At 35.9% G+C, this 23574-nt stretch overlaps 1 protein-coding gene across 5 annotated transcripts in view; it reads left to right on the top strand.

The window, feature by feature from the left end:
* WDFY3 (WD repeat and FYVE domain containing 3) overlaps window positions 1-23574 on the top strand; it is a 316077-nt gene that overhangs the window by 134459 nt on the left and 158044 nt on the right. For 3 of the 5 annotated variants that reach the window (XM_033214194.1, XM_033214195.1, XM_033214196.1), the window contains 4 exons: window positions 1713-1836; window positions 12480-12589; window positions 16561-16722; window positions 21944-22136. In XM_033214194.1, the coding sequence (XP_033070085.1) occupies window positions 1713-1836; window positions 12480-12589; window positions 16561-16722; window positions 21944-22136 (589 nt within the window). Of the gene's footprint in view, window positions 1-1712; window positions 1837-9196; window positions 9251-12479; window positions 12590-16560; window positions 16723-21943; window positions 22137-23574 lie in introns of all 5 variants that reach the window. The other 2 variants (XM_033214193.1, XM_033214191.1) reach the window with 1 other exon arrangement.

Genomic DNA, 23574 nt, shown 5'->3' on the forward strand with positions numbered 1-23574 from the left:
GGAACTAGTGTAATATGAGGAATACAAGTACTTCCTTAAATATATATTTTTTTCATGCTAAGGACATTGCAAATGATGTGATTGATCAGGTTTTCTCTTCTGTATCTTTGAGCCAAAATTTGTAACCAATACATGGAAAATATAGAGGTCTTTCTGGTCTTAGATTTTTATTTAGTTTTCTTTTCCAGTCCATCTCCCTAGCTGGGTCTTTTATTTGCTTGTTTGTTTTGTTTTCCTTCTTAATTTTAGTTTATGTTCTCATGTTCTCCTTCAGTGCTCCTTGAATATTCTCTAGAATTTGGTTGTGAGGGCAGTCAACATATAAATAAACAACCATATTTAGGGAGCATTACTATAAAAGGCAGAGTGCTGGCTTGGGAGAATATGAAGATGAGTAAATTATGTTTTCTCCTTCTGTAGTGACATTTCAATAGGTAATAATTATATAAAATACTGTGTAATGAGTGTTAAAAGGGAGAGATACTATAATAGACTTAGAATATAGAGAATTTCCTTTCAGCTATAAAGAATATTCTTTAAAATAATACCTCAGGATACATCTAGTTATATACCCATTAAAATACTATTTCTTTTCTTATGATGGTCTGTCCAGGTTTCATTTTCTCAAATTCTCTTTGCTGAACCCATACCCATTTATTTTTAAAAATTATTTATTGTGGACGGAATATAGTGGCTCACACCTGTAATCCCAGGACTTGGGGAGGCAGAGGCATGAGGATAGCTTGAGCCCAGGAATTTAAGACCTGTCTGGGCAGTATAGCAAGACCCAGTTCTCAAAAAAAAAAAAGATAAATAAAATTAAAAATAAGACTTATTTATTCTAAAGCTCATTTATATTAAAATTTGTGTAAAAACAAGTTTATTTCATGACCCTCCTATTTATTTTATTTTTTCTAGTTTTTTTGTGACAGTCTTGTTTTGTAAATTATTGTGATTAGAATGTAGAAATTCTGAGATATGAAATGAGTGTAGTGAATTCCGAAGTCAGCCTGGGATTTAGCAGTAGAGCTGCTTTGCACCATCCAATGTGCCTGTACTCCATCAAAGATCCTTTATAACTTTTCTCTAAATTCTCAAATTAGGTTTCGTCAGAAAAATGTTGGCCGGACGCGGTGGCTCATGCCTGTAATCCCAGTACTTTGAGAGGCTGAGGCAGGCGGATCACCAGAGGTCAGGAATTCAAGACTAACCTGGCCAACATGGTGAAACCCGTCTCTACTAAAAATACAAAAATTAGCCGGACTTGGTGGCATGCGCCTGTAGTCCCAGCTACTTGGGAGGCTGAGGCAGGAGAATTGCTTGAACCCAGGAGGCGGAGGTTGCAGTGAGCCAAAATCATGCCACTGCACTCCAGCCTAGTCAACAGAGTGAGACTCCGTCTCAAAAAAAAAAAAAGAAACATGTTACAATTTCTAACGTTTTTAGTGAGATTGATTCAATTTTATCAATAATGTCTAAAATAAATAGATTTCATTTATTTAATCATTTCTTCAGCAAACTTATATGTAAAAGGAAATATGACTAGATAGGTGATTTGTTGAAAGTTGTGTTTCCAACATATTAAGATTCAAAGTAACTGTGTAGGTAGACTTTTATGGACTTGATTTTCAAGTCATACCACACTTCAAAATTCACCAGATAAAAGAAAAATGTGTCAGTGCTTCGTTAACTATGTCTTTTCTTATCTACAGGTTTTTGGAAATGCTCCGCCAAATACAATGACAGAAAAATTTTCTGATCTTCTGCAGTTCACAACACAAGTCTCACGACTAATGGTGACAGAAATTCGAAGGAGAGCATCAAACAAATCCACAGGTATTTTTACAGTAGCCAGCAAAAACTGATTTGTTTGAATGAACAGACAGTTCTGTAAAAGTCCCATTAAAATTAAATGGAAAACAGACCTTGTTCTCAGCACATTGAGTATTAAGTTCATTTACCCATTCCCTTTCCCTTTCTTAGAGTCACATTCTTTTCCTGGTTTCAGCATCTTCAACTCTCGAGTAGTTCTACTTAAGGCTATTCTGCCTGGACCACTACCACTTCCACCCTAACCCTTTAAAATACTCTCTGTTTCCCTTTGAACAAAATACAAATTCCTCAGCATGAAATTTAAGGCCAAGCTATCATCTGGTCTTTTTTTTTTTTTTTTAAAGCATATACTGCTTCTATTGCTTGTTTTCTGTATTTCAACCAAATCCTGCTGTCTGTAGTCTTCAAACATGTTTATTCTCTTATTTTAATCATTTACTTAGAATGCTTCACTGAGGAAGGAGAATCTTTTCCTCATTTCAGTATGTCTAAATGTCAGCATGATTAAGTCATGCTTCCTTGATGAAATGCTTTTTGATTTCTTTAGGCAAAGAAACATTTTTTCTCTTCTGAACTACTGTTTTTCTTCTCAACCTCCTGGGTGGTCATTGTGCATGTGTCTTGATCTTCCCCGTAGACCATAAGCTACTTAGGGTTCTCTGCCATCTGTAGTAGTTGCTCTCTAGGCCAGCTACACAGCTGCCATTTTAACATCACTATTCACATTGTCCTGGGATGCCTTTTCATTTCTTTTGGATGGATTCTGTTTCCTGAATCCCTGATTTTGGTAGTGCATCTTTTCCAGCAGCTTCATAAAAAAGGATACAGGGGAGTTATCCAGGGTTTTGTTCTGCTTGTTGTTTTAGACATACCATGAGTTAAACATTTTTTGACTATTGCTGTAAAAAATGGGTTCTTTTCTCTTCTTTCACCTGACAGCCTTTCACCTGCCAGGACTTAGAACAAATTCCGTTACATCATACAGCATGATTATTATAGAAAAGGAAACTTATTTAATACAAAACCAAGAGTCAATAAGAGAAAAGAAGACACATGTCTACCACTTTCATGATCTCACAGATACATGTGCTGGGGAGATGGGCTGAATACGCAGCTGTGGTTTACGTTTAAATGGAGAGACACTTTCCTCTCCTCCTCTCTGTCCCCCATTGTTCTCCATTCCTAAAGGACAAACTCAAGAGTAATCTTGTTAGTGAAGAGACATTTAAACTGCCTATGACTTAGGCCATTGAATACTTGTTAGATATTTATAGGAGTTGTTTGAGAATGCTAGCTATGTAATCCAGGAGGTCCTCTTAGCAGAGATTAGAAGCTACCAATTGCCTGGGAAAGTTGACCATGGGTTGAGATGGTCAGTGGTGAGTATCTTAGCTCTGCCCTTCCAGGCAGCCCAGGATGAGCACTCAGGGTCATTTTGGAAAATCTTGCAGCTGCATTATTATCAGTCCTCTTTAAGTAAGTATCAGGTTCTATGTGGGAATTGTCTCAGAATTTTAAAAATTTTCTTTTATAATTTAGGTTCTTACATTGTTACTGAGAAATCAAAAGCTACGTATATTCTTGATTTTTTTTTCCTCTGTGACCTATATTTTTTTTCTAGAAGCTTTTAGGATCCTCTCTTTGTCCCTGCTTTTCTAAAATTTCATAATAACATGCCTTGTGGTAGACCTATTTTTATACATGTGCTGGGTACTCATTGGACTCTTTCAGTCTGGTTATTCATATCCTTTAATTTGGGCAAAGTTTCATGAATTGTTTAATAATATCCTCCCCTCTGTTTTCTCCTTCTAGTCAGATGACCCTCTTAGAATGTTCCTCTCATTTTCTTATCTTTCCTCTCATTTTCTCTTTGTTTTTTGATTACTTGCTGAGAGAACTCCTCAATTTTATCATCTCTCTCTTCTGTTGAGGTTTTTTTTTTCATTTGTGATATTATATTTTTCTCATTTTAAAAAATATTTTTCATTTCTAAGTGTTCTTTCTTACTGGTTTCTGTTATTTTTGGGGTGTATTTTCTTCTCGTCTTTCTGAGGTTTCTTATTTTTTTCTCTCAGATTTTTGTCTCCCTAAATAATCTGTTTCTTTCAGGTTTAATAAAAAAGTTGTTTTTTTTAAATCAATTTGTTTTTATCTTTGTCTTTTATGTTAGAGAATGTCCTTACATGTCTCACCCATGACCATCTACTCTTACATAAGAATGGAGCATTAAAAAGCTTTTTAATTGTGTGTGAATCTTGCAGCTATGGGCTGCAACATAAGGTGATCTTGCTAGGCTATTTTTTTGGTGATCTTTTTCCTAAACTAAGCAGGTACTCAGAGAATTGTCCAGTCTCTGCCTGGAAGATATATGCCTGACTCAGCATTTTGGAAGCAAAGTAGGGGAAAGGTTTGGGGACCCTCAAGGTTTAATATATAAGCTTTTATTTTACCTTTGTATGTCCAGATGGTGCCTGGTGCCCCCCAATCCACACTCCCTCTCTTATTCTTTTCAGTGAACAAACCAACCTCCGGTCTAGTGCCCACATAGTAGTGGGGACTACATAGCAGTCTAACTGCTCTTGAACATATTTTCCACCAGTGCTTCTCTGTGTAGTTCTTATTTCCTTCTGCTTCCAAAGGTGCCTTGTGCCACCAGTTCCTGAGCCTCTCAGGGGTTCTTTGATAGTTTGGTTGCTTTTCCACTTTTCCTGAATTACTTCAAGATTCTAGGATTTGCTAATCAGTAACCATGAATCTCGCTGCTATTTTAATATCCAAAATTTCATTGCTTTCACTTATCCTGTTCTTGTTCTTAAAAGTTTATACCTTTTAAAAATCCTTTTATGAGCATTTTAATGGATGTATTCATCCATTTTCATAGTCCTGTAAGGAAATACCCATGCTGATGAAATGAGGTATTCCCCATTCTTTCTTGAATGACATACTATATTAGGAAAAAATTCCCAAAACTTATTTATACTTGCCTCTGTTACTATCTTTCTAAATATTTAATCTGCATGTTTGTAGAAAGACATTTTGCTACCTTGGAGATTCCTTTTCCAAACTCCCTTTATGATTTTACATCCATAGGGCAATTTTTTAGATGTAATGAAAGATGTCTTAAATAGAGTAGAAGATATCTCATTGTTAATTACAGTAAAAATTACACAAGTATTTTTTTTTTAACTTTTAAGTTTAAAATAATCATAGACTCTTAGGAAGTTACAAAAATAGTACCTAGGATCATGTGCTCTTCATCCACTTTTCCTCATTGATGGCAACTTATTACCTAGGAATTTTTTAAGATACATTTTTTTCATATTGTGTAATTTCACATAATTTTTAGTTTTAAACTTTTGACATTCATTAACCTTTGAATCCTATGATATTCAATTTAGTGTGTGTTACTTCTCATGAAAAATCTTTCCTGAGTACCCTGTCTCAAATAGGTCTTCTATCCTCTGTCCCCACACCCATTAGTATCTATTCAGTCACATTATATGTTAACCTTCATAGCTTTGTTATCATCTGAAAGTATTTTCTTTATTTACTCATTTAATTTTATTGTCTGTTGTGTTCACCCCTGTATTACTAGCACCTAGAATAATGCTTGTCACATAATTAGGTGTTCAATAAACTTTTACTGATTTTGGACATAGAATTTCTCTGCCTTTTTTTTTTTTTTTTAATGCTTTGAGAATCAGAGTAGAGTTAGAAGAGCCAGCCTTCCTGATTTTTAGGAGAGAAGAACATAATTCTGGAGTGTCTCCTCAGTCAGCCTTACCCTGGCTATGGGAATCTTTGTTTTTTTTCTTTCATTTTTCGTTTAGAACATTGGAAGATTATTTTGGTCAGTGTTGTTTTCAAAAATACATTCATGGAGACTTTTTGACCTATTGATTTTCTAGTAAAAAGTTCTAGATTTTTCAGGACCTAAGTATATCCTAAATCATCCAACTCTTACATATTTCATCTTTATTTTCTTATTTACTTATTTTTATTGTGGTTAAAATAACACTTAATATGGGGTCTACCCTCTTCACCAATTTTTAAGTATACAGTACAGACTGTTAACTATACGTACCATACTGTACAGCAGATCTCTAGAACTTTTTTTTAATCTTACATGATTGCAACATTCGCAAATCAATAAACGTAATCCAGCATATAAACAGAACCAAAGACAAGAACCACATGATTATCTCAATAGATGCAGAAAAGGCTTTTGACAAAATTCAACAGCCCTTTATGCTAAAAACGCTCAATAAATTCGGTATTGATGGAACGTACCTCAAAATAATAAGAGCTATTTACGACAAACCCACAGCTAATATCATACTGAATGGGCAAAAACTGGAAAAATTCCCTTTGAAAACTGGCACAAGACAGGGATGCCCTCTCTCACCACTCCTATTCAACATAGTGTTGGAAGTTCTGGCTAGGGCAATCAGGCAAGAGAAAGAAATCAAGGGTATCCAGTTAGGAAAAGAAGAAGTCAAATTGTCCCTGTTTGCAGATGACATGATTGTATATTTAGAAAACCCCATCGTCTCAGCCCAAAATCTCCTTAAGCTGATAAGCAACTTCAGCAAAGTCTCAGGATACAAAATTAATGTGCAAAAATCACAAGCATTCTTATACACCAGTAACAGACAAGCAGAGAGCCAAGTCAGGAATGAACTTCCATTCACAATTGCTTCAAAGAGAATAAAATACCTAGGAATCCAGCTTACAAGGGATGTAAAGGACCTCTTCAAGGAGAACTACAAACCACTGCTCAGTGAAATCAAAGAGGACACAAACAAATGGAAGAACATACCATGCTCATGGATAGGAAGAATCAATATCGTGAAAATGGCCATACTGCCCAAGGTTATTTATAGATTCAATGCCATCCCCATCAAGCTACCAATGAGTTTCTTCACAGAATTGGAAAAAACTGCTTTAAAGTTCATATGGAACCAAAAAAGAGCCCGCATTGCCAAGACAATCCTAGGTCAAAAGGACAAAGCTGGAGGCGTCACGCTACCTGACTTCAAACTATACTACAAGGCTACAGTAACCAAAACAGCATGGTACTGGTACCACAACAGAGAAATAGACCAGTGGAACAGAACAGAGTCCTCAGAAATAATACCACACATCTACAGCCATCTGATCTTTGACAAACCTGACAAAAACAAGAAATGGGGAAAGGATTCCCTATTTAATAAATGGTGCTGGGAAAATTGGCTAGCCACAAGTAGAAAGCTGAAACTGGATCCTTTCCTTACCCCTTATACGAAAATTAATTCAAGATGGATTAGAGACTTAAATGTTAGACCTAATACCATAAAAACCCTAGAAGAAAATCTAGGTAGTACCATTCAGGACATAGGCATGGGCAAGGACTTCATGTCTAAAACACCAAAAGCAACGGCAGCAAAAGCCAAAATTGACAAATGGGATCTCATTAAACTAAAGAGCTTTTGCACAGCAAAAGAAACTACCATCAGAGTGAACAGGCAACCTACAGAATGGGAGAAAATTTTTGCAACCTACTCATCTGACAAAGGGCTAATATCCAGAATCTACAAAGAACTCAAACAAATATACAAGAAAAAAACAAACAACCCCATCAAAAAGTGGGGAAAGGATATGAACAGACATTTCTCAAAAGAAGACATCCATACAGCCAACAGACACATGAAAAAATGCTCGTCATCACTCGCCATCAGAGAAATGCAAATCAAAACCACAATGAGATACCATCTCACACCAGTTAGAATGGCAATCATTAAGAAGTCAGGAAACAATAGATGTTGGAGAGGATGTGGAGAAATAGGAACACTTTTACACTGTTGGTGGGATTGTAAACTAGTTCAACCATTGTGGAAAACAGTATGGCGATTCCTCAAGGATCTAGAACTAGAAGTCCCATATGACCCAGCCATCCCACTACTGGGTATATACCCAAAGGATTATAAATTACTCTACTACAAAGACACATGCACACGTATGTTTATTGCGGCACTATTCACAATAGCAAAGACTTGGAATCAACGCAAATGTCCATCTGTGACAGACTGGATTAAGAAAATGTGGCACATATACACCATGGAATACTATGCAGCCATCAAAAAGGATGAGTTTGCGTCCTTTGTAGGGACATGGATGCAGCTGGAAACCATCATTCTTAGCAAACTATCACAAGAAGAGAAAACCAAACACCGCATGTTCTCACTCATAGGTGGGAACTGAACAATGAGATCACTTGGACTCGGGAAGGGGAACATCACACACTGGGGCCTATCATGGGGAGGGGGAGGAGGGAGGGATTGCATTGGGGAGTTATACATGATATAAACGTTATGCACATGTACCCTAGAACTTAAAGTATAATAAAAAATAAAAAAAAAAAAAAAAAAAAAAAAAAGAACTATACCCATTGGACAGCAGCTCCTCGTTTCCCCCTCCCCTCAGCCCCTAGCCACCAACCACCATTCTGCTTTCTCCTTCTATAAGTTCAACTACTTTAGATACCTCATACAACCTTTTATTTTATAGGCAGTTATCATTGAAAAGAATTTTGTCTTAATTTACATTCACATACTTTTTCTACAAAAAAACAGGTGAAGTGAACCTTCTGTTATTCCTTTGAAGGCTGGTTGTGTTCATTGTTCACCAGAACAAGATTTTTCTTCCAGTACCCCTCTGAATTTGCTATGGAAGACTTGTTATTTTGGGTGTTACCTAATCAGCACTCACAGATAAGACTTTTTTATCAGATTACTTGAGATATAGGCTGTAGATATCTCAGTAGGAAACAAGCTTATGTGCAGTTCTGTTGTTTACATCTATCTGAAGTTAATGTAAATGGAAACCTTTTAGGGCATATCAAGTTGCAAAATGGATACATGGATGATTTGTTATACATTTAGGTCAAGTCAGTCTCCTTGTCTCCCTTAATTCTTTCTTGGTCCTTTGCCTCCTTGTGGCTTTTGCTGGAAGTAAGTAGTGACTCAGTTAATTTGACAAAAATATAATATTGTAGCCAGATTGTATAGAGGGTGTATCTTAAGATTTTTCCCCATCTCTTCTAGTTAGTTCAGCCAGTTCTAATTCTGCTTAAGTTTAAGAGCACATGGTCAGTTTATATCAGCAAAGCAGAAAATTCCTACCTGCATAAAGTAGTATCTTCAGTTTATTATTAATGTTTTTGCTACATGCTAGGTGCCACTGTTAAACCTAGTAGTGCAATCCCCAGTGGGCAGTAATCCAGCAGTGGAGAGGCTAGATGATGTTGACCCCAGTACTCTTGTGGTGGGGTTAGTGGAATTTAGTGAATCCCCACTTAGACAACCCAGCCTTTTTTTTTAAACAGAAAAACAGTGTGCCCTGCTGTCCCCCAAGGATTTCAAAGCCACAACACCGTCAGGTAATTTCATTCCCAAGATGTGGTTATGTATTGTTAAATGAAAAGCATGGAAGCTGTAAATTCTAATATTGTTTTTCTGACTAACTTGTGGAATTTTTTTTGGAGGGGGTAAGGGTGTTTAGGGCTTTGTATCTTCATTAATGAAATAAGTATAATAATACCATTAATGTAACTCACCATCATCATGAAGCAAAAATTTGAAAATGGCATATGCTTTAAATGGACTTTGCAAAGGAAACCTTGTATTTCACTTATTATTAACATGTTTTGCATTCTGATTGTTTTGAATGCTAATTAAATTTGTTTTTTTCTCTCTCAGTGTAGGTTGAGAAATTGCATTTAAGATTGTCTGCATTCTTTACTTATTTAATCTAATCCTGGGCTTTACTAACTTCACTTCTGTGTTTTTCATTCTAACTATATGTGTTGAAATGCAGTGTGAAAGATAAAGCTTGAATCAAATGATTGACAACTCTAAAGATGGGTTGCTATTAATATATTCTTTCATTAACTCTTAAAAACTTAAATCATCATTTATATTTATATTTGTTAAATATTGAAATTAAAAGATCCAGTATGTTTCTGACTAGTAGTGGGCATTTTTTCCTCAAAGTTCTAAGAAACCATTTGATTTATGGAGGTTTTATTTAAAATGTCTTACTAGTATACATAATTTTTTAAGATAGCACTAAATGCTATATACTTTTAAAATGAGCTACTTACCTCATTTAAAATAAAAAGTGAGGCCGGGCACAGCAGCTCACACCCAGGTACAGGTAATCCCAGTACTTTGGGAGGCCAAGACAGGAGGATCACTTGAATTCAGGAGTTTGAGACCAGCCTGGGCAGTATAGCGATACTCTGTCTCAACAAAGAAAATTTTTTTTAATTGGCCACGCATGGTGGTGCATACTGTTAGTCCCAGCTACATGGGGGACTGACGCGGGAGGATTGCTTGAGTTGAGGAGGTTGAGGCTGCAGTAAGCCGTGATTGTGCACTCCAGCCTGGACAATAGAGTGAGACCTTGTCTCAAAAAAATAAAAAATAATAGAATAAAAAGTGGGAGATGCCTTTGAAACATTCTGAATGACACATACTGAAATTGGCAGGTGAAAATAAAATAGTTCTTTTTTTTGCAGTGATGCAGTTATACTATTCTTTACAAAATAGTAAAATGTATTTGTTATGTAAAGATAGTTTGTTTTGTTGATGGAGTTTGGAATCTCCCCATATCATTCAACCTCAGCCCTATCCAGATCTCTTTCACTGACTAGCTGTGTGATTTAAGGCAAATTATTTATCTTCTGCATTTCTCAACTTACACTATTATAAGGGATATATTAGTAGAAAATAACCCACAGGGTTCTTATAGAGATTAAATGAGTTAAACCCACAAATACTTAACACAATGCTTGATATATAGTTAAGACGCAATAAAAAGAAGCTATTTTAAAAATTGTACTGCTACAATGTACCCTCAAATGAAAGTTTACAAAGATTAAACTTTGCCCAGCCCAGAATCATGTGTAAGTCTTGTATTCAGTTATCTAATAAAACACTTTTATTTTATGTTAAATTAAAGAAAAAATACATCTAAGATAACCTAAATCTTTTCTACTTTCTACTTCTTTATGAAGTGTGTTAAGTATACATTAGCTTTTTGTTTTGTTTTGTTGTTGAGATAGAGTCTTGCTCTGTCGCCCAGGCTGGAGTGCAGCAACGTGATCTCGGCTCACTGCACCCTCCGCCTCCAGGTTCAAGCAATTCTCCTGCCTCAGTCTCCCAAGTAGCTGGGACTACAGGCTCCCACCACCACACCTGGCTCATTTTTTGTATTTTTAGTAGAGACGGAGTTTCACTGTGTTAGTAGCCAAGATGTCCTCGATCTCCTGACTTCGGTGGCGTGAGCCACCGCACCTAGCCAAGTATACATCAGTTTTTACCCAGTTAGTTCCCATTGAACAAATTGAACTTACCTTCTGTTCTATTTTTTTTTTTTTTTTTTTTGAGACAGAGTCTCACTATGTTGCCCAGGTTGGAGTGCAGTGGCATGATCTTGGCTCACTGCAGCCTCCGCCTCCTGGGTACAAGCGATTCTCCTGCCTCAGCCTCCCAAGTAGCTGGGATTACAGGCTCATGACACCACATCTGCCTAATTTTTCTATTTTTAGTAGAGATGGGGTTTCTCCATGTTGGCTAGGCTGGTCTCGAACTCCTGACCTCAGGTGATCCACCTGCCTTGGCCTCCCAGAGTGCTGGGATTACAGGTGTGAGCCACTGCATGCTGCCAAATTGGACTTCTTTTCTGACAGTTTTAAGTCCTATCATATATTACTATAAAAATTGGCAAACCATGCTAATGAAATTAGGTACGTATTTAGAGACATCTCCATTTACTCTTCTCTCTAATAAGGAAAATAATCAACTAAATTTACTTTTGAAGATTCTTCCAAGTCTGCAGTTCTATGATTGGCTGTCGTATGTATTTCACTGTTTCTCTCTTCCTCCTGTCAGCTGCTCAAGTTATTCCTGTGTGTATTACTTAGGAAGCCTCTTAATTTTATTTCCCTCTCACCATTCTCCTTAGCCTTCCAGTCTGTCATACACATTACTACTAAATTAATAGTCTTAGTATAATCCTTTCATCATCTCCTTTTCTCAAGAAACTATATTTGCTCCCTCTTGCCCAAAAAAACAAATACAGCCAATAGCTTACCCTCCTTCATAATTAGGCACCTCTATTTTTAAAAATCACTACTGTTGATATTAGACTCCACTTCTCAACAGTGTTCTTCTATAATGTTAAGAAAGTGTTATCACAGTTCTTTGTCTTGATCCATATGTATCAGGCTCATTCCTCTAGCCACTCTTGCTTTATTGCTGTGTTCTTATTCTCTCTGCATCTTTAATCACTCCCACTTCCTGGACAAACATGTACTTGTTTTCCAGGCAGGTTTAGCCCAAATTTCACCTCTTCTGTGACTTTCTGATCAGCTCCTGTCATAACTTTCCCAGAAATACATAGGTTGGCTTTTACATTTCTGTATTAATGATATAATGGTTTATGAATATCATTAAAACATTGCTATTTTTTAAGTTTTTTCATATGTAATAGTGCTGATACAATTATATGCTTAGTAAATTTTCATTTTCTTGATAGGTTTTAAAGAAGAACCTCTTTATGTGTGACTTTCCCCCCACTTAATGACTTTCCCTTTGGTTTTATAGAGGCTGCAAGTCGCGCCATAGTTCAGTTCCTGGAGATCAATCAGAGTGAAGAAGCCAGTAGAGGCTGGATGCTTCTGACGACAATTAATTTGTTAGCTTCCTCTGGTCAGGTAAAGTTCTTAGTTTTCATGTTTGATAACTCAGCGTCTTTGTTTTATAGCATCTCTTGTGATTTTGTTATTAAATATATCGTTATATCCAGATGAGATACTATGATAATCATTTGTATTCTTCTAACTCTCTTAAAACATTATTTCATGCTTCTCATAACATCTCTGCCAGGAGTTTGATGTTCTATGCATTTTACTCGTAAGGAAACGCATGGCTTAGAGCAGTGCTTTCCATCTCGACATGTTGTAACACACATAGGAACATAACCATTTGTGGCTGGGCTCAGTGGCTCACACCTGTAATTGCAGCACTTTGAGAGGCCAAGGTGGGAAGATTGCTTGAGCCCAGAAGTTCGAGACCAGTCTGGGCAACATAGAGTGACCCCCATCTCTTAAAAAAAAAAAAAAAAAAAAATTAACTGAGCATGATGACCTGTACCTGAAGTCCCAGCTGTTCAGAGACTGAGGCAAGAGGATTGCTTGAGCCTGGAGGTTGAGGCTGCAATGAGCCATAATCACAGCACTATACTCCAGCCTGGGTGACAGAATGAGACCCTGTCTCTAAAAAAAAATTTTTGTAATGATACCATTTGTAGAGCATTCTGGGCAAACAGATGGACTATTTCTGACTGGTGGCAAGTAGCTCAGGAACTCTGGGTCTATCAGGCCCAGCCCAACACTTTTGTCACCCGTGTTAGGGAAGCTCTGGCTCAGGAAATTTTTTTAAAAAATCACTCAGCTAATAAAGAACAAATTACATAGAAAATAGTTTTAAATTTGTATGGGAAATAAGGAAACATTGATGTTTTTAGGATAATATATATTTTCTTCTCATTTGATTTATTCTGGAAATTACTTTTATTTCCTCTAAATCAGCTGTAAGTATCTGTCATGAAATATGTTGCATGTACTCCTTAATGAGCTATTTGGATACCTGATTTTTTGGCCTTTGATGTTTTGGGAATGAAAGAGGTTTATTCAGCCTTCTAAAATCCAGAGTATAATTACCTCCTAAAGTCAGTACCAATCTTGGAAATGTCTGTTGTCTAAGTTACAGTGGACTTTCAAACACCTCCCATCATTTAATAATGGACCTAGGTAACTGTAACATCATTGTACCAAGAGGCCACAGCAGATACAGTGCATACGTCTTAGTAACCATATTCTGAAACCTGTCAGTAACCCAAAGTAATTATCTCTTAGAATTTTCTCCTTGGAATGATCTATTTTCTTTTTATTTGTTTGCTGTGTTTTTTCTTTCCTTTTTTTTTTTTTTCTTTCTTTTTTTTGAGGTAGAGTCTTGCTCTGTCACCCAGGCTGGAGTGGAGTGCAATGGCATGACTTCGGCTCACTGTAACCTCCGCCTCCCAGATTCAAGCGATTCTCTTGCCTCAGCCTCCTGAGTAGCTGAGAATACGGGCAGGTGCCACCACACCCAGCTAATTTTTGTATTTTTAGTAGAGATGGGATTTCACCGTGTTGGCCAGGCTGGTCTCGAACTCCTGACCTCAGGTGATCCACCTGTCTTGGCCTCCCAAAGTGCTGGGATTACATGCGTGAGCCACCGTGCCTGGCCTTCTTTTTTTTTTTTTAATCTCGGGGAATTAGTGTAACCAACCTGTCCTGGTGTTGCTGAGATTTTCCAGGTTTTAGGATAGAAAGGTCTGCATCTCAGGATACTACACAGTCTCAGGCAAATGGAGCAGGTTGGTTATTCTAAGTAATCTTCAAATGGTCCCGGAGTAGACCATTGTTTTCATGTATCTGACTCTACTGGATGAATAACAAAATCTCAATTCTGTTTGGTGTTGATGGTAGCTATAAATGTCTGTGTGTTACTATACCAAAATTTGGTTTAGAATAGCACATCTTGATTTGCTATTAAAACTTTATATAATTTAAATATTTACTATTGATATTTAATATAAGTAATATTAACTTTTAATACAATGTTCTACATTTATTCATATTTTCTATGAAAACTTAATCACTTAAAAATTACAAGTTTAGATGCCAAGTTATACTTTATCTACAATAAGATGAAAATAAAATGTCATACATTTGCTCCTGGTAGCAGCGATATACAGAGATGACCAAAACATGGTCCCGACTCAATGCGTAGATGACAGAGATGAAGCAGGAAAAGATAATACCATCATATTTAATAATGGGGCATATATAGTGCTATTGAAAATAGAAATGTGAGAGTTAAACATTTTGAAGGTGAAGGTAGAAGGAAAGATGAGTTCAGTAAACTTTGAGACATAGCAGATGTTTAAACTGAACATTAAATGTATGGTAACATAAGTGTTAAGAAATAGTAAATCGTAGGTGAATAGAACAAAAGGTTTAGGGTATCTGAGACAAGAAATGGCAGATTGGGTATGTAGAAAGGGTCCACATCTTCCAGGGATAGTCTGGAAGCTCTCTCTTCTTCATCACCCTGCTACTGCATTAGTTCTGGCCCCATCTCTACTGTGGTTTGGGGAGTTAGTTTCCTAATTACCCTTTTCTTCTGGCTCTCTATATTTAATTTATGATCTGTATTACCACCAGTTAATTTTCTGAAATCTAGTTCTTTTACTTTTTGTTTGTAACACTTCACTGGGTCATCACTGCCAACAAAATAAAACGTGAGACTATTTTCATAGGTCATTGAGCATACACACTTTGTAGGCCACTTAGCCAGCTGTCTGACCTAAAGCAGGGTATGTAAGTGATGAACCTCAGTTGCTTCAGTTGTGAAATAAGCATCATTTTACAAATGAAGTGTCTCATGGGGTTGACTTAAGTAGTAGGTAAGATGATGTATGTAAAGTGCTTATTAGCCTTATGCCTCTTACATAGTAAACAGTAATTCAAGGTTAGCCATTATTATTGTGGCTCTTTAGGAGTCAGCATTTTTGGAATCTGTGGTTCTTCAAAAATACTGTACCATATGGCCTAACCACCTCCTATGTATCTTCCAGGTGATCTTTCCCTTTTATTTTTTAATTCCTTATACTTTTAATGCCTTTCCTGGCAGTATTGGTTAATCCCTTTTATATTAGCCTGTATGTACTACCATTGTTAGACTGAAATCTTAAGAGATTAAATCATAATTATTTAGGACTCTAATAATTCCAGTCGACTGTGGTCTTCTGAAGGACAGAGATGCTTCATCTTTGCATGCCCAGCTCCCAGCACACAGCCTGACATTCCCTGCACACTCAATAAATGTTTTATGAGAAAGTAAATAAACTAATCAACAGATTATGCCAGTCTGTTGATCTCTAGTGTGGTTAAACTTTTTGTTCCAAACTGCACCATGGAAAATTTTGATAAATATATCATACTTAACAATGTTGAAATATGTTCTATAAGAAGGTCTAGAGGAGTTTCTCCTCTGGATATCTTTGAAACTAATACGGAGATGTATTGATGTCAGTGATGGCTTTATCACTCAAGTGTCTTTCCAGCCTCAAAAATCTACAGTAAGAATAAAGATAAAAATAATAGAAGAGCAACAATGAATATACAATTTAGTGCTTAATGTATCTTTGTGTTTATTATCTTACATAACTCTCATGTTAACCCTGAGAAGGATGTATCATTCTATCTATTTTTATAAGAAAGGAAAGTGAATCTCAGGAGAATTAAGTAGTTTGCTGAAGTTCATAGTTGTTAAGTGTCTGTTTTTCTGAATTGTAAAGCTTATGCTTCCTGAAACATGCTGCTTTTTAATAAATAAATATTACCTTTAATTGCTAATTTACTATGTAACAAACTCAATCTCACTATTTGATTAAAGCAAAATTGTTCAAATGCAAAGTTGTATATTTCTTCACTTGGAGTCATTTTTAAATTCTTACATGCATTTAAAAAGTTACCTTGATATGTAATTTTCGGGTTAACATTTATGAATTATTTGGCTGTACCAGTTATAGTTGTGTCTGTCTATCTATTCACTTATTTATTGGTTTGTTTTCCAGAAAACTGTGGACTGCATGACAACAATGTCAGTGCCTTCCACCCTGGTTAAATGTTTATATCTGTTTTTTGACCTTCCACATGTGCCTGAGGCGGTTGGAGGTGCACAGAATGAGCTACCTCTAGCAGAACGTCGAGGACTACTCCAGAAAGTTTTTGTACAGGTATGAAAGGTGCTATTTGCCTGGATGTCCACCCTATTTAAAGGGAAGTGGGTGTACTTCCTAAATAGATGTTCTACATATTCCATTTATTAACTCATATTTCATTTTATTTATGATATTATGACTTTATCTCATATAATTGTCACATTTTTTGAATCTGCAGAAATAATATTGAAATATTCTTTTCAGGAATATTTGAGTGAGGCATTAGCAAGTTTATTTCTCTGAACAGATCCAGCCATTGAGATTACATTTGATATATCGGCATGTCTCGAAAATGAACTAAGCAAGGAAAACTCTTGAAAATGATATAAAGATTTGGATAATATTTCTTATAATGTCTGGAAATTCTGTCTAGTTGCTGTTTGTATACAGGAAGTTCCTAGCCTATAAATATTTCACTTGTAAAGACAGTGTACTTTGGTGGTGGCTGCCTCCTCCTCTGCCCTACCTGTAAAGCTCTTCTTTCCCACTATTAGCACTGTTCTTTTAATAGCATTATGCGTTAACAAACGTGATAGACCTTTATTAGCTAGCCCAGGAATATAGTCATCATGTATGATATCCTTTCTTGGGAGAAAATTGTCAAAACAAGCAACCTACAAACATAGAGACTATAATCTGTCCATTGGTCTAATATAGTGTTAAAAAAAAAAATTTGATGCAAAAAGACAAATACTGCATGATTCCACTCATATGATGTATCTAAAGTAGTCATACGGGTAGAACAGAAAGTAAAATACTGGTGGCTAGGTACTAAGGGAAAGAAGAAAAGGGAATTATTTTTCGATAGGAATAGAGTTTCAGTTTTGCAAGATGAAGAAGTTCTGTTGCACAACAGTGTACATATAGTTAATACTACTGTACCAGTACCACACACTTAAAACAGTTAAGATGGTAAATTTTACATGTTTTTAACCCAATCAACAGTTAAAAACAGCAACATGTTTAGATCTAGTTCTCTAAAGCTAAGTCATCTAAGATGCAGATTTCGCACCTGTAAAATGAAAATGATATCTACCTAAAAGGTTTTTTGCGGCTTAAATGACATAATATGTAAAGGTACAGTTTTCAGCTTAGCACATAGTAGATAGGAAGGAGAAGTAACTGTGATTACTGCTGCTGCCATCATCATCACCATTGAGAGTAGGAAGGGAATAAAGAGAACAGTGGATTGGGGTAGAAAATATAGAGCTGTGTAGAATAATGGTTGCAGGTTTACCTCATGTCACTAGGCTCTTTACTGTAAGGATGACTCTGTTTTGTAGAGCTGCTAGTGATGAAAGGACAGAGGAGAGTGAGACCAAGACAGTTTTAGAAAGTGAAAGAATAGGATTATCAAGTAAAATACTAAATCAATGTATTTATTGAACACTTGATCTGTTGGATACTTTTGTGCTTGTGGTTAACATTTCTCATCTCACGTCTCAATTTGCAAGATAACCCCACGGCTTCAAAGCTTTTGTTTTTCCCCAAATGATTACATAAGCAAATGGCAGAGATAGGATTAGAACTCAGATCTATCTGACTCCTGAATTAGATTGGCTGAGAAAAGCAATGGGAATAAATGAAGGAGTAAATCCCATAGGAATTATAGCTGCTTGAAGATATTGCCGATGAATGTAGTGGGTTGATCTTTGCTGATTAGAATAGCGGCCTCATTTCAGTAAACCCCTTTTAAAGAACTAATGCCTTAAGTAATAAATGGAATCTCCATTTTATGCTTTTAATACCTAAGTAAGCATAGCAAATTTTTTTAAAAAAATTATTTCTACTTGAAAACCAGGTACTGACTTTCAGTCATGTGGGAGTCACTTTAGCATACTGAAGTCATTGAATATTAAGGCCAAAAGGGACTCAAAAGATAATTTAAATCAAACTCCTCATTTACAGTTGTGGAAACTAATATTCCGGTTTATGATCCACAGAAGATGAGTGACAGTAATAAAAACCTAGTTCTACCAAGTCGTAATTCACTGCTCCTTTTAGTGTATCACTTCCTTTGTTTTAGTTCCTCATCGCAGGCTAATGTTTTCATCATTGTGTCTAGGAAACCAATTGAGACAAGCTTATTAAATGTTTTAAATAGATGAAATCCCTACGTTTGTATTATGTGACAGATGGTTTCCTGGGACTTTAGCATTTGGTAATGCTTCATGCAGGCATTCAGTTTTTTTGTTGTTGTTGATGTGGCCAATTATTGGTCTGCCACACTTGATTGGACTTTTGTAACAGAGTTCTTACAAATATAAGTGGTTAGTGTAGAGGCAGAAGAGGAATGAGAAAATTTTTTTGGAGACAGTCTCACTCTGTTTCCCAGGCTGGAGTGAGGTGGTACAATCTTGGCTCACTGCAACCTCCGCCTCTTTGATTCAAGTGATTTTCGTGCCTCAACCACCCAAGTAGCTGGGATTACAAGCTGTGCCACCAAGCCTGGCTAGTTTTTTGTTGTTGTTGTTTTTAGTAGAGATGAGGTTGCACCATGTTGGCCGGGTTGGTCTCGAACTCCTGGGCTCAAGTGATCCTCCCGCTTCAGCCTCCCGAAGTGCTGGGATTATAGGCATGAGCCACCATGCCCAGCTAGGAATGATAAATTGACTTTACAGTTTTCTGTTCTGTAAAATGAAAGGATCGTACTAGATTATTTATAAGAATACTGCCTATAAAGATGAACCAATTATCTTAGAAGTCAACAAATTGAAGAAATCCTTGCATCCAGCTTGAGAACAGTGATTTGATTTGTAAAAAAGTATTTTATTATTTGTGGGTTTGTTTTCTATGTACCTAATTGGAAAACTGGCATTTGTCTCGCTGATCATATAAGGCAGTGTCAGAACCAACAACAACTATAATCAGTAATACACCCCTCTGAGAATATACATTTTTGTTGCATTTAACTGTCTGTATTCACATATGATAAAAGATGATGACATATTACACATATTAATGGACATTTGGTATCTAGCAGTTTCTCCAGGCATTTGGTGGGAAGGGTACCATATTTACTGGTTTTATAAATATTTTATTGGTTTTATGAATTCTTAAACCTTTTTCCCTTTCTGATACTTGGCAGCTATGAATTAAAAAGCTTTTATATGTAAGCAAGTTTTTGCCTTTGAAGAAAATAGAGAAAGGAAGGCCTAGTTTTCTCAGATAAAATGTGATATTTCAAATACTTCTATTGAGCTTTTCTTTTCTTTTCTTCTTTTTTGAGACAAGGTTTCACTCTGTCATCTAGACTGAAGTGCAGTGGCACGATCATAGCTCACTGCAGCCTTGACCTCCTGGGCTCAGGTGATCCTCTCACTTCAGCCTCCTGAGTAACTTGCCACCATGCCTAGCTAATTTTTTGTAGAGATGGAGTTTTACCATGTTGCCCAGACTGGTCTCAAAATCCTGGACTCAAGCAATCTGCCCGCCTTGGGCCTCCCAAAGTTCTAGGATTGCAGGCGTGAGCCACCACACCTGGCTGCGATTTTCCACTGATGCTGAATTATCAAAATTTCATGAAGTGCTCTTTTTCAAGATAATAAAATGATGTCATAAATTATAGTAATTTCATTCATATTGTATATTTCAAAAAATATTTAGATGAGAAAATTTAGCAAAGAGAAAAGTTAACTTTTCCTAACCTGAACTGGTATTAGAAGGAAGAGCCCACTGAGGGCAGAAACCATTGCTGAATTCCCAAGTTTCGGGCTCTTAATGCTGTGTGCCCTTGTGTAGTGTGTATTCTGCAAATCACAGTTAAAGAACATGTTCTCATTCCAGTACTTAAGAAGTCTTGAGTCTTCTTTGAAAGCCAGACTTCAGGTTTTTGGCAACTAGATTTAAAATACTTTGAAATGAAGATTATTTATATTATTCTAATATCCCCTGTTACTTGTATAGAAAATTGAAACAGTTTCAAAATATCTTTGCTTTTAAAGATCTATGTCCCTTTGAGAGAAGAAAATTACATTTTGCCTGTGGCAAACTAAAAATTAAAGAACTAAGTTAGAAAAATAAAATGTTGACTTGGAAAGGCAATACTGTTTTATCTTGTTTCAAGCCAAGGTATGCAAAAATATTAGGGTGAAGAGAGGATAGTAAATTTTTTTTTCAAAATAAGCTGATGTAAGACTAGTTTACTGTCATAACATAATCAGCCATTTATGTACTTATATACAGTCTTACGGTTTTTCAACTTTCATTATTAATTTTAATTGACAACGCACATATTTATAGGTCATAGTGTAATAATTTTTATGTATACAATGTGTAATGATCAAATCAAGGGTAACTAGTGTATATATATCCATCACCTCAAACATTTATTACTTCTTTGCATTGGGAACATTCAAAATTCATTCTAATAGCTATTTAAAAATATACAATAAATTGTTTTTTTAATAATATTCACCCTATAGTGCTATAGAACACTAGAACTTACTCCTAACTGTACTTCAGTATCCCTTAACTAGCCTTTAGTTTGCCCCACTCACTTTCCCTTATCCACCCTTTGTAACCAAAATTCTACTCTTTACTTTTATGAGATCAACTTTTTAAGCTACTACACGTGAATGAAAGCGTTCAGTATTCATCTTTCTGTGCCTGGATTATTTTCCTTAACATAATGTCCTCCAAGCTTATCCATATTGCCTTGAATGACAAAATTTCATTCTTTTTTATGGCTGAATAGTTTTAGATTGTATATATATTCCATGTTTTCTTTATCCATTCATCTGTTGGACACTTAGGTTGATTCTAAATTTTGGCTATTGGGAATAGTGCTGCAGTAAACGTGGATGTGCAGCTGTCTCTTTGACATACCGATTTCATTTCCTTTGGATATATACCCCCAGTAGTGGGATTGCTAGATCATATGGTAGTTCTATTTTTACTTTTCTGAGGATCTTCCATACTGTTTTTCATAATGGCTGTACTAATTTATATTCTCACTAACAGTATATAGGAGTTCCCCTTTCTCTACATCCTTACCAGCATCTGTTCATTTTTATCTTTGATAATAGCCATTCTAACTGGCTTGAGGTGATACCTTATTGTGGTTTTAATTTTCATTTCCCTGATGATTAGTGATGTTGAGCATTTTTTCATATATCTGTTGGCCATTTCTATGTCTTCTTTTGAGAGAAGTCCATTCAGCTCATTTGCCCATTTTTAAATCAGATTATTTGATTTTTGCTTATACACTCTTGTTTTGTTTTGTTTTATTTTTTAGATCTTAGTGAAACTGTGCAGTTTTGTTTCCCCTGCGGAGGAGCTGGCTCAGAAAGATGATCTCCAGCTTCTATTCAGTGCAATAACCTCTTGGTGCCCTCCCTATAACCTGCCTTGGAGAAAGAGTGCTGGAGAAGTCCTCATGACCATATCTCGTCATGGTCTTAGTGTCAATGTAGTGAAGTATATTCATGGTGAATATCTCTTTATATATTTAAGTGTTCTAAATTTCTTCCACTTTTCTTCATTTAATAATAGATATATTTTTATCTTTCAGTATTCTATACCTTGTTCTTTAAAATAAAACATAAATTTGCCAAGAGAAAAGAAAATTTTTTTCATCTATGGGGGCATTTCAAATGTAAAACATTCCCCTCGTAAGTTCTGAACAACAGATTTTTTTTTTTGTTTTTTTGTTTTTTTTGTTTTTTTGTTTTTTGAGATGGAGTCTCTCTCTGTTGCCCAGGCTGGAATGCGGTAGTGCAATCTCGGCTCACTGCAGCCTCTACCTCCTGGGTTCAAGCAATTCTCTGCCCTAGCCTCCCAAATAGCTGGGATTACAGGTGCACACCACCATGCCTGGCTGATTTTTGTATTTTTAGTAGATACAGGGTTTCACCATCTTGGCCAGGCTGGTCTTGAACTCCTGACCTCATGATCTACCCTCCTTGGCTTCCCAAAGTGCTGGGATTACAGGTGTCAGCCGCTACACCTGGCCAACAATGGATATTTCTAAAAGTTAAAAAAAATTTCATTGTTGTGTAAATTCAATCATAATGTAATGAAAGTTCTGTGTCACAGCCTATTCTTCTCTCTTGTACTGAAAAAAAAGAAGTTTTTTTGATATCCTGTAACCAGTCTTTCTGAAGATATTGCATAAGTTGCTAGGTAATAATCTGTCTTATACAACATAGATGGAATTAGGTGGATTCTTTATCAGCAATAAGAAGACACTGTCGGTTTAAAGTATATGTAATATTCAACTATCTTTTAAAATGTCTGTATAGGAGACAGTTGCCTTACCATCTCAAGCAATCTGCTTATTTGATATATACACAGATACTCCTTGATTTACGATGGGGTTATGTCCCAATAAACCCATCATAATTTGAAAATAGTGTAAGTCAAAAACGCATTTAATATACTTAACCTACTGAACATCGTAACAGCCTAGCCTACCCTGAAAGTAACTAGAACACTTATGTTAGCCTATAGTTGAGTAAGATCATCTAACACAAAATCAACTTTATAATAAAGTATTAAATATCTCATGTAATTTACTGAATACTATTCTGAAAGTGGAAAACAATGCTTATATGGGTACATAAAGTACAGTTTCTACTGAAGGCATGTTGCTTTCACACCATCATAAAGTAGAAAAATCTTAAATCATCAAGTTGAGAACTATCTGATATTATTGTCCTGAAACTCTTTCAAAATAATACACCAATTCGTTCACTTACATTTACTAAATGATATATGTGAAAGCTAGTATCTAATATATGAGTCAGTTATTAAATGCATATTTCCTCCCATTCCTCTGTTAAATCTTAGCTTTTGTTATGTAACAGTAAGTTTCTTTATACAAATACATATTAGCAAAGATAAGAAAGTGAAAGTCTTCCTTGAAAT

The sequence above is a fragment of the Trachypithecus francoisi genome, unplaced genomic scaffold (assembly GCF_009764315.1).
Source record: "Trachypithecus francoisi isolate TF-2019V2 unplaced genomic scaffold, Tfra_2.0 Lachesis_group1, whole genome shotgun sequence".
NCBI lineage: Eukaryota > Metazoa > Chordata > Mammalia > Primates > Cercopithecidae > Trachypithecus > Trachypithecus francoisi.